Source organism: Macaca nemestrina, chromosome 2 (assembly GCF_043159975.1).
Source record: "Macaca nemestrina isolate mMacNem1 chromosome 2, mMacNem.hap1, whole genome shotgun sequence".
Taxonomy (NCBI): Eukaryota; Metazoa; Chordata; class Mammalia; order Primates; family Cercopithecidae; genus Macaca; species Macaca nemestrina.
Genome location: NC_092126.1, coordinates 160,482,859 through 160,495,065, shown reverse-complemented (window position 1 = coordinate 160,495,065; position 12,207 = coordinate 160,482,859). Strand labels below are relative to the sequence as shown.

General features: G+C 53.6%; 1 protein-coding gene across 1 annotated transcript in view; it reads right to left on the bottom strand.

Annotated features, from left to right (window-relative positions):
* The window catches only part of LOC105470270 (adenylate cyclase 5), a 165,308-nt gene that overhangs the window by 45,804 nt on the left and 107,297 nt on the right, over positions 1–12,207 (bottom strand). Inside the window, exons 4-6 of the mRNA XM_071092343.1 lie at positions 3,955–4,066; positions 2,284–2,411; positions 39–197 (exon numbers count right to left, since the gene is read on the bottom strand). Of these exons, the coding sequence (XP_070948444.1) occupies positions 39–197; positions 2,284–2,411; positions 3,955–4,066 (399 nt within the window). The remainder of the gene's footprint in view (positions 1–38; positions 198–2,283; positions 2,412–3,954; positions 4,067–12,207) is intronic.

Below are 12,207 nucleotides of genomic sequence, written 5' to 3'. Positions count from 1 at the left end.
CAGGTTGGGGCCCTGAGCCACCCACAGCCTTCACTCACCCCGCCTTGCCGCCAGCCTCCATGTGGTTGGCTAGCGTGACGTCGTTAGACCAGACGTCGAACTGCCACTTCCTTAGACCAAGGACACCGCAGTGTACTCGCCCGCTGTGAATTCCCACACGCATGTTCACGTTCACCCCTGTCACCTCCCGGACCAACCTGGGGATGGAGCAGGGGTAAGGCTGGGAGAAGGCTGGAGGCTGGGCACACAGAGTGGGGGTGAGGCTGCAGGTGCAGGGAAGGGTGAAGGTGCAGGGGTCAAAGAGTCTTCCTTCTCCCATCCAGCCCTAGAGTCCAAGAATGTTCAGCCTGAAGGGCCCTGGGGTGGGCAGCAGGTGCAGTCGGCTGTGAACGGGGCTGTTCCCGACTTGGCCACAAGGTGGCGCGGCGCCACACTAAAACCCAGAGCCCTGCTGCTTCCCCTCCAGGAGGGCACCTCTGGCCAGCACTGCCCTGTCAATTAAATTGTGATTGGAAAAATGCAAATGCATGTTAGGGCCAACTTGAATTAAACGGGGAAGTTACCACCACTCCACACCCTATATGTATAATGCTCTTGTGGGTAAGGCAGAAATGGCTTTTGGATTATCTGTTTATTGGATTTATCCATACTGCTGCTTCCAAGATGTTAGCAGGGTGATGGCAAAAGGTGGTTACCCAGGTTTCAAGGGTATGCCCTGCTCAGGAGGGAAGGGGAGCCTGGGCAGGAGCAGAGGCTTAGGGTGCTCCATGCCCTAGAGGAAAGCTTGGTACCGGCCATACGCACCACGTATCCATATCTGGGAGGCCCCAATAGACAGGGCAGGCCCTCCGTGTGCACTTATAACTCCTCATGCTAGGCAAGCAGTGGAGGCAGAGTGGGAAGAAAGCCATACATCTCCAGGTGCGTGTCTGAGGCCCATGGGAACCTTCCCAGCATTTGCAGGAGAGGGTGCAGGTGCCAGGAAGTGGCGTAATGGATGAATTCAGATTGCACTTTCTAGGGCCCTAGACCCTCCCTGACACCTGGGGCATGGGTGCACTCAGCCAGCCATGGGACCAGCAGTCTGACTTGCCCCAGTGGGTGGGATCACCACTGAGACTCCCTGACCCCATCCCACGCCATCAGCAAGAGGCTGACACCCACTGCAGGGGAGACTGTGGTCATCCATCATTTCTCTTGTCCTGAATCAACTTGGTAAATACCTATACTGCAGCAGAATACCTTTACTGAAACACTTTCCATCCACAATGCCTTTGGATACTTGCTTAGCTTGACAATGGCTCATTCTGTCTTTTTGGCTTAACTCCATGGCCACCTCCTTCAGGCAAACTCTCTCGATCCTCTCAGTGGAATCAACTGTCCCCTCCTGGACCCTCCTACAATAGTCTGCCTCCCTTACCTCACTGTGTCCACATGACATGCCTCGTATCTGAGGACCAGGAGTCCTGGACTCTTTCCCTTAAGGCTCTGTGCTTCTGGGGAGACTGACTGTCTAGCTCAGGCATGCCGGGGACACTTGGCAAGTGCTGCGAGTAGAACTGAGCCAAACCAATGGACCCGGCCGCCTTCCTGGCCAGACACTCCCGTCTCTGACCTTGCCCTCTGTGCCTTTTTTCTCTGCCCCTGTCCAGGCTATTTGTAAAGCCCAAAGTCTCTGACTTGCTCCCTTGGCTGTCACAGAAGCTTAGACCATCCATGTTTTTCAATGACCAGGGCCCCTTCTGTGGCCAGTGGTAGCCATGAATTGGCCAAACTGCCTTTTTGCTATGGTTCACAGGCAGGGTGATTCTCTCTAAGCGGACCACCTGCATTTGAACCCACCTGCCTGGTGGTAGCACCCTGGGGAGTTGTCTAACCCCTGTGAGCCCAACCTTTCACATCTGGGAAGAAGCGGAACCAGCAGCTCGACACCTGGCTGAGTGTTTGTAGGAAACGTGAGGCCCCGGAAGTGCAAGGGCCTCACACGGCACAGGGTCCTCACACGGCTGCCAGCCTCTCCTCCACTCCTGGAGTCTGCAGAGCCCTCCCTTCCCACACACTTCCTCTGGGAAAAGCTGCCCAGGCTGCTGTAGGGCACAGGAATCCTGGAGAAGGCAAAAAGTCTGGTGGCATACACCAACCCTCAGCTTGGCTGGGCACCTTTGGGAGACAGTTTCACCCCACTGTTTCCCTGCCTCCAACCAGGCAGCCGGCAGGTCAGTCAGTCTCTTGGGCTGTGGACAGTCCCAGGGAGGGAGACGGTACCCGGGGGCGGGCACTTACGAGATGGCCTCGATCATGTCCATGCCCATCTCCACGCAGCAGTGGGCGTGGTCAGCCCTTGCTTCAGGAAGCCCCGAGACGCAGTAATAACAATCCCCGAGGATCTTAATACGTAAACAGTGATTCTCCTGGAAAGCAAATTAATTTTACAAATTAAAAATAGTAGGAAAGAGAAGTGGGAGGAAAGACATGAAAAGCAAACAGATTCACCCCGTGCTTGGAATAACTTGCCTTTTAGGGCAGTGAGCGCAGGCCCACGCCGGAACTCGGCATGGTCCCGGGACAGGCTTATCAGGAGACGTTGGGGAGGGAGGGATTGTGGGGATGGAGGGATGGGCTGGGCAGCCCTGAGTGGCATTCCAGCCTCCCAGACTCAGAAGCTCACTTTTAAAGATCCGCTCCAGAGCCCCAAGAGGAATTTGGCTGGTCGAACTGTGGCCCAGCCAGCAGGGTGGCCCTGTCAGCTTAAGGAAGGCCCCAAGCCCCAGTACAAGGGTCTCTGGTCCCCTCCATGCCCCAAGAGTCACTCTGATTCATTGCTTGAGATTCTATCAAAAGTTGCCTGATTCTCCTCCTTTTACAAAAACACTGAAGCAGGGAGAAATGAGCTTTAACCAAAAGCTGGCTGACTCTCAGCCTGAGATTTTTATCCAAAAAGAATTTTGCTAAACTAGCAAGCAAGAGTGCCAAGAAACCAACAGAGCTGCTGCTGAGTGACAGGTGCCATGGGGCCACCTGCAGGCCACCATCAATCTGTAAGTGGGATTGTGATGGAATATCACTAATCCTCAATTATGAGCGGTCCAGCTCTGGATCCCAAAGGTAGTTGGGAAGCAGGGATTCAAGTGCCCGTGTGGCCTGGACTCGTTTGAGACTCAAGTGCCAAGCAGGTACTATTCACCTCATTCAGTTCAGTGATGAAACTCACAGGTGAGTACATGTGCCCCACCACGGAAGCCCCCAGAGAGGCCCTGGCACTGGCTCCGATGGCACCAGCCTCTCTCATCAATAACCCGGCCTGCTGTCCTGTGTGGGCCAAGGGGAATGTGTCTACCTGTCAGTGGCCACTGACATTTAATCACTCTACAAAGGCCTAGAGCTGGGAAAGGATAACGGAGGGGTGAATAGGGGCCTAAGGAATGAACGTGTAGTTCACCACTCCCTGCCATGGAGTGTTACTTCCAATTTATCCAAACGTTTAAGAGTCCTCTTTCTGGATGCCTCTAGGGAATGGCACACAGCCGCCTGCAGGCCAGCTGGGGACTTAGACTCATTCTCTTATCAGTCTGGCCAATCTCATCAGGAATGTGGCTTGATGGCACCTAATGTGCCCCCAGACAAAGAGCATATTCCCCTGAGGGTTTGGGCAGTGTGACCAGCAGCCTCACCACCCGCTTCCACAGATGGAGGCATGGAGGGCTCCCTACGCTCTCGCTTGTGGTCAGCGACAGTGCTGAAAGCAACTCCAGCTGAGTGTGTCTCCAGCACCCAGGTAGGGCGTGAGGACACAGCCACAGCCTGAGGGGCCCCCTGCCCATCACCAGCAGGCTCTACCCAGCAGGGTACACCCAGGCATATGCCCATCCCTGGGGTTTAGCAGGTCCTCGACCACTGCAGCCTCCCTCAACAGCCCAGGTCGGGCCACCCTAGCCCCGGCTCAGGGGGACTCACTGCGGCCAGCTTGTCGAAGCGGGCGAAGAGCTCGTTGAGGGTCATGACCAGTTCCTGTGCGGTGCACTGGGATGCCAGGCTGGTGAAGCCCTCGATGTCAGCAAACAGGATGCTGGGGAGACAGGCAGAGGAGGAAGACCCTGCTATAGGCTGAATCTTTGTGTCTCCCAGATTCATACATTACATTTTTTTTCTTCATTTTTTTAAGAAGAGGTCTTGCTCTGTTGCCCAGGCTGGTGTGTGGTGGCATGATCAAGGCTCACTGCAGCCTCGATTTCTCAGGCTCAAGGGATCCTGTCGCCTCAGCCTCCCAAGTAGCTGGGACTACAAGAGTGTGCCACCCTACCTGGCTAATTCTTTTTTTTTTTTGGTAGAGGCAGGGTCTCACTATGTTGCCCAGGCAGGTCTCAAACTCCTGGGCTCAAGCAATCCACCCACCTTGGCCTCACAAAGTGCTAGGATTACAGCCATGAGCCACTGCACCTGGCTGCATTAAATCCTAATGCCCAATGTGATGGTATTTGGTGAAAGATAATGAGGTCACAAGGGTGGATCCCTCACGAATGGATTAGTGCCCTTATAAGAAGAGACACGAGAGCTTGCTTCTTCGCTTTCTGCTCGCCACCTTGTGACGATATAAGAAGGTGGCAGTCAGCAACCTGAAAGAGGACCTTTGCCAGACCCTGATCATGCTGGCACCCTGATCCCAGACTGCCAGCTTCCAGAACCATGAGAAATACAGTGCTGCTGTCTGTAAGCTCCCGGTCTTTGGTATTCTCTTAGAGCAGCCTGAACGGACCAAGACAGACCTCCATGAGGGAGCAGAGGCAGGGTTTGCGGCCAGGGCCCAGCCTGGGGCTCCTTGGGCCCGAGAGGGCTGCCAGCCAGCAAGAGTGCTGGGGGCTCCACACGGCTGCTGGGCAGGGGACAAAGAGGCCCTGGCACTGGAGGGCCGAGGATGCTGCCTCTTTCTGTTGCTATCCTCCTTCTGTGCTCTAACTGCACCCTCCCCCAGCCCAGGAGGAAGGCAGGGGAGGGGCGTGAGGCCTGGGTGTGTGCCTTAGGAGGGTGCAGGACAGGGGTCCAGGCCCCAACTTCCAGTCGTCTCTCAGGCCTGCCCCCTTTGACCTCTGAGCACACCCTGAGGGCGCTGGGCCCGCTCCTGGGGAAGAGAGGCCTTTGATGCCTCTGCTCTGGAAGGCATTTCAGGCCAGAATGGTGGCCCTGCAAACTCTGACTTCCTAATCCCACACAGAGGGGACTCTAGCCCTAAGCCCTCCATCCTGAGGGAGTCCTCTATCCCCTACAAGAAACACAGTAAAAGAGGCCCAGGGAGGAGAAAGGAAGGCACAGCCTGTCAGCGTCCCTGGAAGCCCCCAACTCCTCCCTCCCAGTTCCTCAGTGTACCAGCTGGTGATAGATCTTTCACCCGTCCCTGTGGCTTGTGTTGCCTAAGTTGAAAACATTTTCTTTCCTTTTCCTTTGAAACAGGGAAGGAAGACCCCAGGACCAGAATCTGTAAGGGCCCCTAAAGTTATTTTTCTTAAAAGGGACACAAAATCTAAAAACTGTGGTGTACTGAGATGCTCCTGGCAGCCAGACCTGAGCGGGAGGTTTCCGACATGTCATCTCACTGAGTCCGCGCAAGAGCCCTGCAAGCGAGGGGTCAGTGTCCCCATTTCACAGACAGGAGCCAAGTCTCAGAGCAGCCAGGCAGGATTCCTCCTCCAAGGTCTGTTCTCCTCCCCAGGCAGCTCGGGACTCCTGAGGCTCCAGAACCCAGTCTCAGTTTTAAAATTAATGATGGTGAACTAAACATATTTTGTCCTTTTATTCCAAAAATGCATGTTGGTACATTAAACACATCTTTTTAAATCAAATATTGGGCTCACACCTATAATCCCAGCACTTTGGGAGGCTTAAGCGGGCGGATCACTTGAGGTCAGGAGTTCGAGACCAGCCTGGCCAACATGGCAAAACCCCATTTCTACTAAAAATACAAAAATTAGCTGGGCGTGGTGGCACGCACCTGTAATCTCAGCTACTCAAGAGGCTAAGGCAGAAAAATCACGAACTCGGGAGACAGAGGTTGCAGTGAGCCAACATAGCACCACTGCACTCCAGCCTGGGTGACAGAGCTAGACTGTCTCAAATAATAAATAAATAAATAAATAAATAAATAAATAAGATACTGACAAATGATAATTGCATATATTTATGGGGTGAGTGCAAAGTGATGTGATGATGTCACATATCCACCATGTGGAATGGCTGATTGGGCTAATCAGCAAATCCATTACCTCACATACTGCTCATTTATTCCTCCTGTCGTCTAACTGGAACACGGTACTCTTTGCTAAGCCTGTCTTGATATTCTCATGCTTTCACATCCAAGGCCCCAGAGAGTTGGTGCCTCCCAAGACAAGCCAATTCCCAGAGACAGTAAACAACTTGCCTTAGGGTGTGCCTTTCACACACAGACCAACCAACCCAGAGTCCACTGCTGACAACAATCCCTTGCCCTCACCACCCCAGGGACAGGCACCGGGGTCCCAGGCAACTTGGGACAGCCCCTACATACCGAGCCAGCGCAAAGACATGCTTCAAACCAGCCAAGCAGCTGCCTTGCTACCCTTCCTTCTCGCACAAACCACAATAAACAGCCCTGCTCCCTTGGCCTCCTGACTGCCCTGGTGCCTCCTCCTGTGGCCCCTGCATGGTGTGTCGCCTCCTCGTGGGAACTGTGAGTGACAATCTTAGCGGCAGTTCTCTCCCGATCTGTTGGCCTCCCCATCATAAAACCCACATTTTAAAACACACTACTTTAAGCTCACAGAAGTATTCATTCGTTCACACCTCACAACCACCCTGTCAGGAAATGAGGACACAGAAAAGTCACCTGGCCAAGGCCACACAGGCAACCTGGCTCCACACTTTAGGAGTTGAACCAATCAAGATGATGCTGTCTGTAGGCCCCACAGACATCTTAAATGGGTAAAGGCACTGTGAGGGAGGTGGGAGGACCTGTGGGAGCTGCTGCTGTGGTCCTGGACAGGTACAGGACCCCTGAGAGGGGTCACTCTCAGCGGCTGCTCACCAGCTCACACGAGGAGAGCCACAGGGCCTGTGGAAACAGGTTGGCCACCAGGAGTACATCCCAAGGCTTCGGCCAGGCTGTCCCACCTCCCAGGAGAAGCACAGGAGGGCAGCCCCCAGCCACTGCTGTTTCCCCAAATCCTGGCTCCTCTGGCCACTTCAATCCTAGCCTGGATCAACCAAGGCAACTGTAAGAGGGAGGTCAGAAAGAGTGTGAGAAATGGGGACAGGGACAAGAGATGGAACAAATGAGAGGGAGAGAAGAAAAGGTGAGGAGGTGGAGCAGAGAGGACAGGCCCTATCCTGCTAGGCCAGGGACTCAGGACAGCAGAGAGCTGCTCCAGCGTGTGCAGCTATGGGATGGGCCCAGAAAATGAAAGGGAATTTGGATTCTCCATAAGCTGTGATGCCCGGTGTCTGGCGTGGCTGGTGGGCCCACCACCCTGCCCAGAGGTAGGTACGCTGGCGTGTGCATGCCGGGGGGAGGGTGCCTGCAGACCCCCATCGTGGCCCACCCTCCGCCTCCCTGCCTCCCAGGTGGCTGCCCCCTCCAACCAGGGAGAAGGAGAAGGTCTTTCCCACAGTTTGTGAAAGCACCCCTTCCATAGTTGTTCTGAAGATTCTTCTTCATAACTCAGGAAATCAAAACCAAGGGAAGCTGGCGTCCGGATTGGCTGCACATGAGCCAAGGAGCATGTTCAGCCCCTGAACATGGCCAAGCATCCTCTTGGGGGATCCCCTTGGCCAACACCAGTACTTCAGACACAAAGCTGGCAGGCAGCATGACCAGTGGCTGGTCCAGCCCCGGTCTGAGGCTATGCAGCAAAGGCCTGGCTTTGGGGGCTGGAGATGCCCCCGGGGTAGGAAGGAAAAAGTCCCCTAATCCGGCAGAGGTAGGACTGCCACTGAGCAGGGTAACCCGTAGCACCAGGCAGAGCAGAAGAGGTGAAGAGGAGGAGGGTTGGGTACCCCAGACACACGAGGCAGACGTATGTGGTCCCAGGGGCTCCACTGCACTCCAGCCTCCTGTGCCTGCCTGGCTGACCTAGCCACTCAGGTATGCCAGGCCTGTGCCCATCCGTGTACTGGGATGGCCAGGCCACGATCAACTCCTTCTCCACAGATGACCCTGCTGGACCTTGGCAAGCACATTCTTCCACGGCAACTCTTGTCACACTAGACCATATGGTCCTGGGACCAGACATCTCATAGAATCACCTGGGAGCTTTTACCCAGATAGGCCCCCTACCGCAAGCCCCAGAGATTCTGACTTAATCATCTGGGGTGGGCTCCTCTGTTGGTTGTCTTTGTTCTGTTCTATTTGTAGCTTCCCTGGTGATGCACTATGCAACCAGGGTTAAGAACCACCACACTAGTTTAAAGGTTGCCTCAAGAAAGCTTCTACCACCCCATTTAAATTTACAACCTCTCCCATCTATCTCCCTTCTCTACCATATTTTTCTCCACTGACTAGGCTGTGTATTACTGTTGTTTATTATTATGCCTCGGTCTGTCTCCTCTCACTCGAATGTAAACTCTTTGAGGGAGAGATTTTTTATCTACTTGATTCATGGCTACATCCCAGCCCCTAGGAAACATGCAGCTGAATGACTGCCTGGATGTGGCGCGCCATGCCTACCTTGGCCTACCTTGGCCTCTGCTCTACACCCAGCACAACACCCAGACATGCAAGGTGCCCCTGGTAGTTCCCTCAGGCTGCTGTAACAAAGCACCACCAACCAAGTGGCTAAAAACAACAGATTTTTATTGTCTCGTGGTTCTGGAAGCTGGAGGTCTGAGATCAAGGAGTCAGTAGAGCCCTGCTCCCGATGAAACGCAATAGAATATCTCCTGGTGTATTCCTAGCTTCTGGAGGCAGCTGTTACTCCTTGGCATTCCTGGGCTTGCAGCCACATCACTCCAGTCTCTGCCTCGGTCCTCACCAGGCCTTCTCCCTGTGTCTGTGCTTTCACAAGGCAGTCTCTTTTTCTCACAAGTTCGCTGTTCCTATTGGATTAGGGGCCCATCCTACTCCAGTATGACCTCATCTTTACTTGATTTCATCTGCAAAGATCCTGCTTCCAAATAAAGCTACATTCACAGGTACCAGGGGTTCAATGTATCCTTTAGGGGGATAAAATTCAACCCACAACAGTGCCTAATACTTATTTGTTGAAAGGGAAGAAACTTCACTGGTTCCAAAGCAAGTAAGAGGCACAATTAGTAACTCAAAATTGTGACCTCTTCCTTCTGCCCCACAAAGCCTCTTGGAGACTCAAGCATGTCACCTGAGACAGGAGCCCATGAAGTCCACAGCCTGTCCCCCAGCAGACGCCATGTGCACGGAACCAGTGGCTGAATGGGTACCAGGGACATAGGGACATGGGTGGTCTCTGGTTGTGTGCCAGGAGACATGAGAAACAACAGTGGTATGTGAGGAGCCCCAGGTGCCTTTGAAAACCTGTACCTCCCTGCAGCCTCCTGGGAATCCACTCTTTCTGGTCAGCTACTGAGGAACCAGGGAGGGGCAGGTCACTGCCTGCCAGGGAAGAGCCACTCAAAGCAAGGCTTCTATGCCAGGTGGGCGGAAGCCCAGGGAAGGTTGCTGCTGAGGCCCTGACTCTGAAGCCCCCAAAGCCTCCCCACACATTTATATAAACCCTGCCACCCCCACATCCCCCCACCTCCTGTCAGAGACAAAGTCACATTTCTCCGCAGCTTTGGGGGAGGATTCTGCTTAATGACTGTCACTTCTGCAGGCTCTTCGGTTTTATCAGGTTTACCCTACAGCAGACTGTCTGTTCTGCTGGCCAGGATTTCCTGATCTTCCCCAGAGTAACTCTGAAGGCCATGTCCCAACTCAGCGCTGGCCCAGACGTGCAGGAAGGTGCTCATTCATCTCTTAGCTCCCATCGGAGAGCTCCTCTTGGGAACAGGATCAGGCCCTCATGGCGGGTGCACAGAACTGAGGTAGGGCCACCCTGGCTATGCACACTTCCCTAATTGCCTGCCATCCATCATTCACAGTCTCCTGCATTCTATTCCAGGGGCAAGAGTGGGAGACACAGTCCCAATTACCACAATAGGCCCTTCAGCCCTCCTGAGCAGCTTCGGCTCAGCTTTCCAAACCACGTGCGCTTTTGGTGAAGTGCATTTCCTCACGGTTGTTCCCACTTGCTGCTAACAGGCCCATGACTTTATGAAGCTGTCAGAGCCTGGCCCTTCTCCTGTGCACATCCTGCAGCACCTCTGGACACCCAGGTGCTGAGTTCTCCTGGAGGTCTAGGGGAGCCTGCGGTGGTGATCACCAGCTCCTCTGATCTCCTGCAGCCCTTGGCATCGTTAGAGCTCCAGGACCACATCAAGAACTGTGCTGAGTGGTAGAGGGTGGGAAGGGAGTATGGCAAGGTCTCAGCCCAACTCCCAGGAAGCTGGGAGCCAAAGGTGCTGGGGAAGTACCCGGGCGGGCCCAGTGTGGGCTGGGGAGGCTGAAGTGGCCACACCTCTGGATGGGCCAGTGGTCTCTTTCTGACCAAGAGTGCTGTCCCCTGCAGTGTGCCCTCTCCATTTGTCCCCTATCATCCAACCTGAAGAATCCTTTGGGCTCATGCCCCTAGTAAGGTACAGGAGGAGCAAGGAGTCACTCATGTCCTTTAGGGGAGTCAGCACAATCAGGTGTGGTCTTATTAACACTGGGCTGAGATCAGACACCAGACGCCTGTTTTCCAAGGAGTGGAACAAAAAAAGATGAGAGAGGGGCATGTGAACTGGCAGCAGCCACAGGTCCATCCAGGGGCATAGGCTGGGAAAGGGAAAGGGGGAAAGGCCTATGGGAGCCTGCTGGACACGGAATGCCTGCATGAATTCCACCAACAGGGAGAGCCTGCCCTGGGACGGCCGCGCTCTCTCCACTCTTGCAGGGACAACAGGACGCCTTTCTTCAGCAAGTGGAAACCAAGACAAGGGACCCAGTGACTGGTTTGACTGTCAGGACTGGGTCCAGAGGTCCTAGGTCGAGGCATGTCCTGGATTCGACTAGAGGCCTCCTGCAGGCCCCCTCCCACCCACCCAAACCCCTCTCTTGTTTCTGCCTACCCAGATCCTACCCCTACTGTACATACGATGGAACGCCCCACAGCACCTACAGACATTCTGTTTAGAAAGTCTGGAAAGATTTAGGGAAATGCTTCCTGAAGGAAAATCACACAAAAGGAAGAAGAAACTGCACCAAGACCTAGCAATAGTTAGTGACCTCGGGGGTGAGTCTATGAGTGCTTTTTCTTCTCCATACTGCTCTTATTTTCCAATTTCTCTACAAAGAACATACATTCTTCACATAATGAAAATGTTTATTTTTTGCCACACATGGTGGCTCATGCCTGTAACCCCAGCACTTTGGGAGGCTGAGGCAGGAGGAATACTTGAGCCCAGGAGTTGGAGGCCAGTTTAAGCAACATAGTGAGACCCGGTCTCTGCAAAAAATTTTTTTAAATCAGTCAGGTGTGGTGGCGGGTGCCTGGAGTCCCAGTTACTGGGGGGCTGAGGTGGGAGAACTGTTGGACCCCAGGAGGTCTAGGCTGCAGCGAGCCATGATCACACCACTGCACTCCAGCCTGGGTGACAGAGTCAGACTCTGTCTCAAAAAAAGGTAAAAGAAAAAAGAAAAATGTTGATTTTTTAAAAGGTAAAAAATCGCATTCTTCTTTTAGGGCCTGATTCTAACCCTTCCGTCTTCATGGTGTCTTCCTTGACTTACCTCAGCCCAGAATGATACTTCCTATGTCTAAATTTTTATTAGAATCATAATCATAAGTAACAGCTGATTCCAGCTGTTTCAAAGACATAGCAGGGCAAATTCAACTGGTCAGTGCCTGTTTGCTCCGTCTTCCCTCCCTTCTTATCTCCCACAGGACCCCTCATTTTGAGTCCACAGAGCTAAAATAGTAAGTCCTTGCTGGCTACTGACTCCAGTCCCCACCAATCCCCATTCTGCATTTAAGGCAAACTGAGGTCTTTTGTTGAGACACAATCCCAGGTAAGGATGTGGAGGAATTCGAACCCTTGTGCACTGCTGGGAGGAAGGTCAAATGGTGCAGGCCCTCTAGAAAACAGGATGGCAGTTCCTCCAAAAGCTAAAGATAGAATCGCCGTATGATC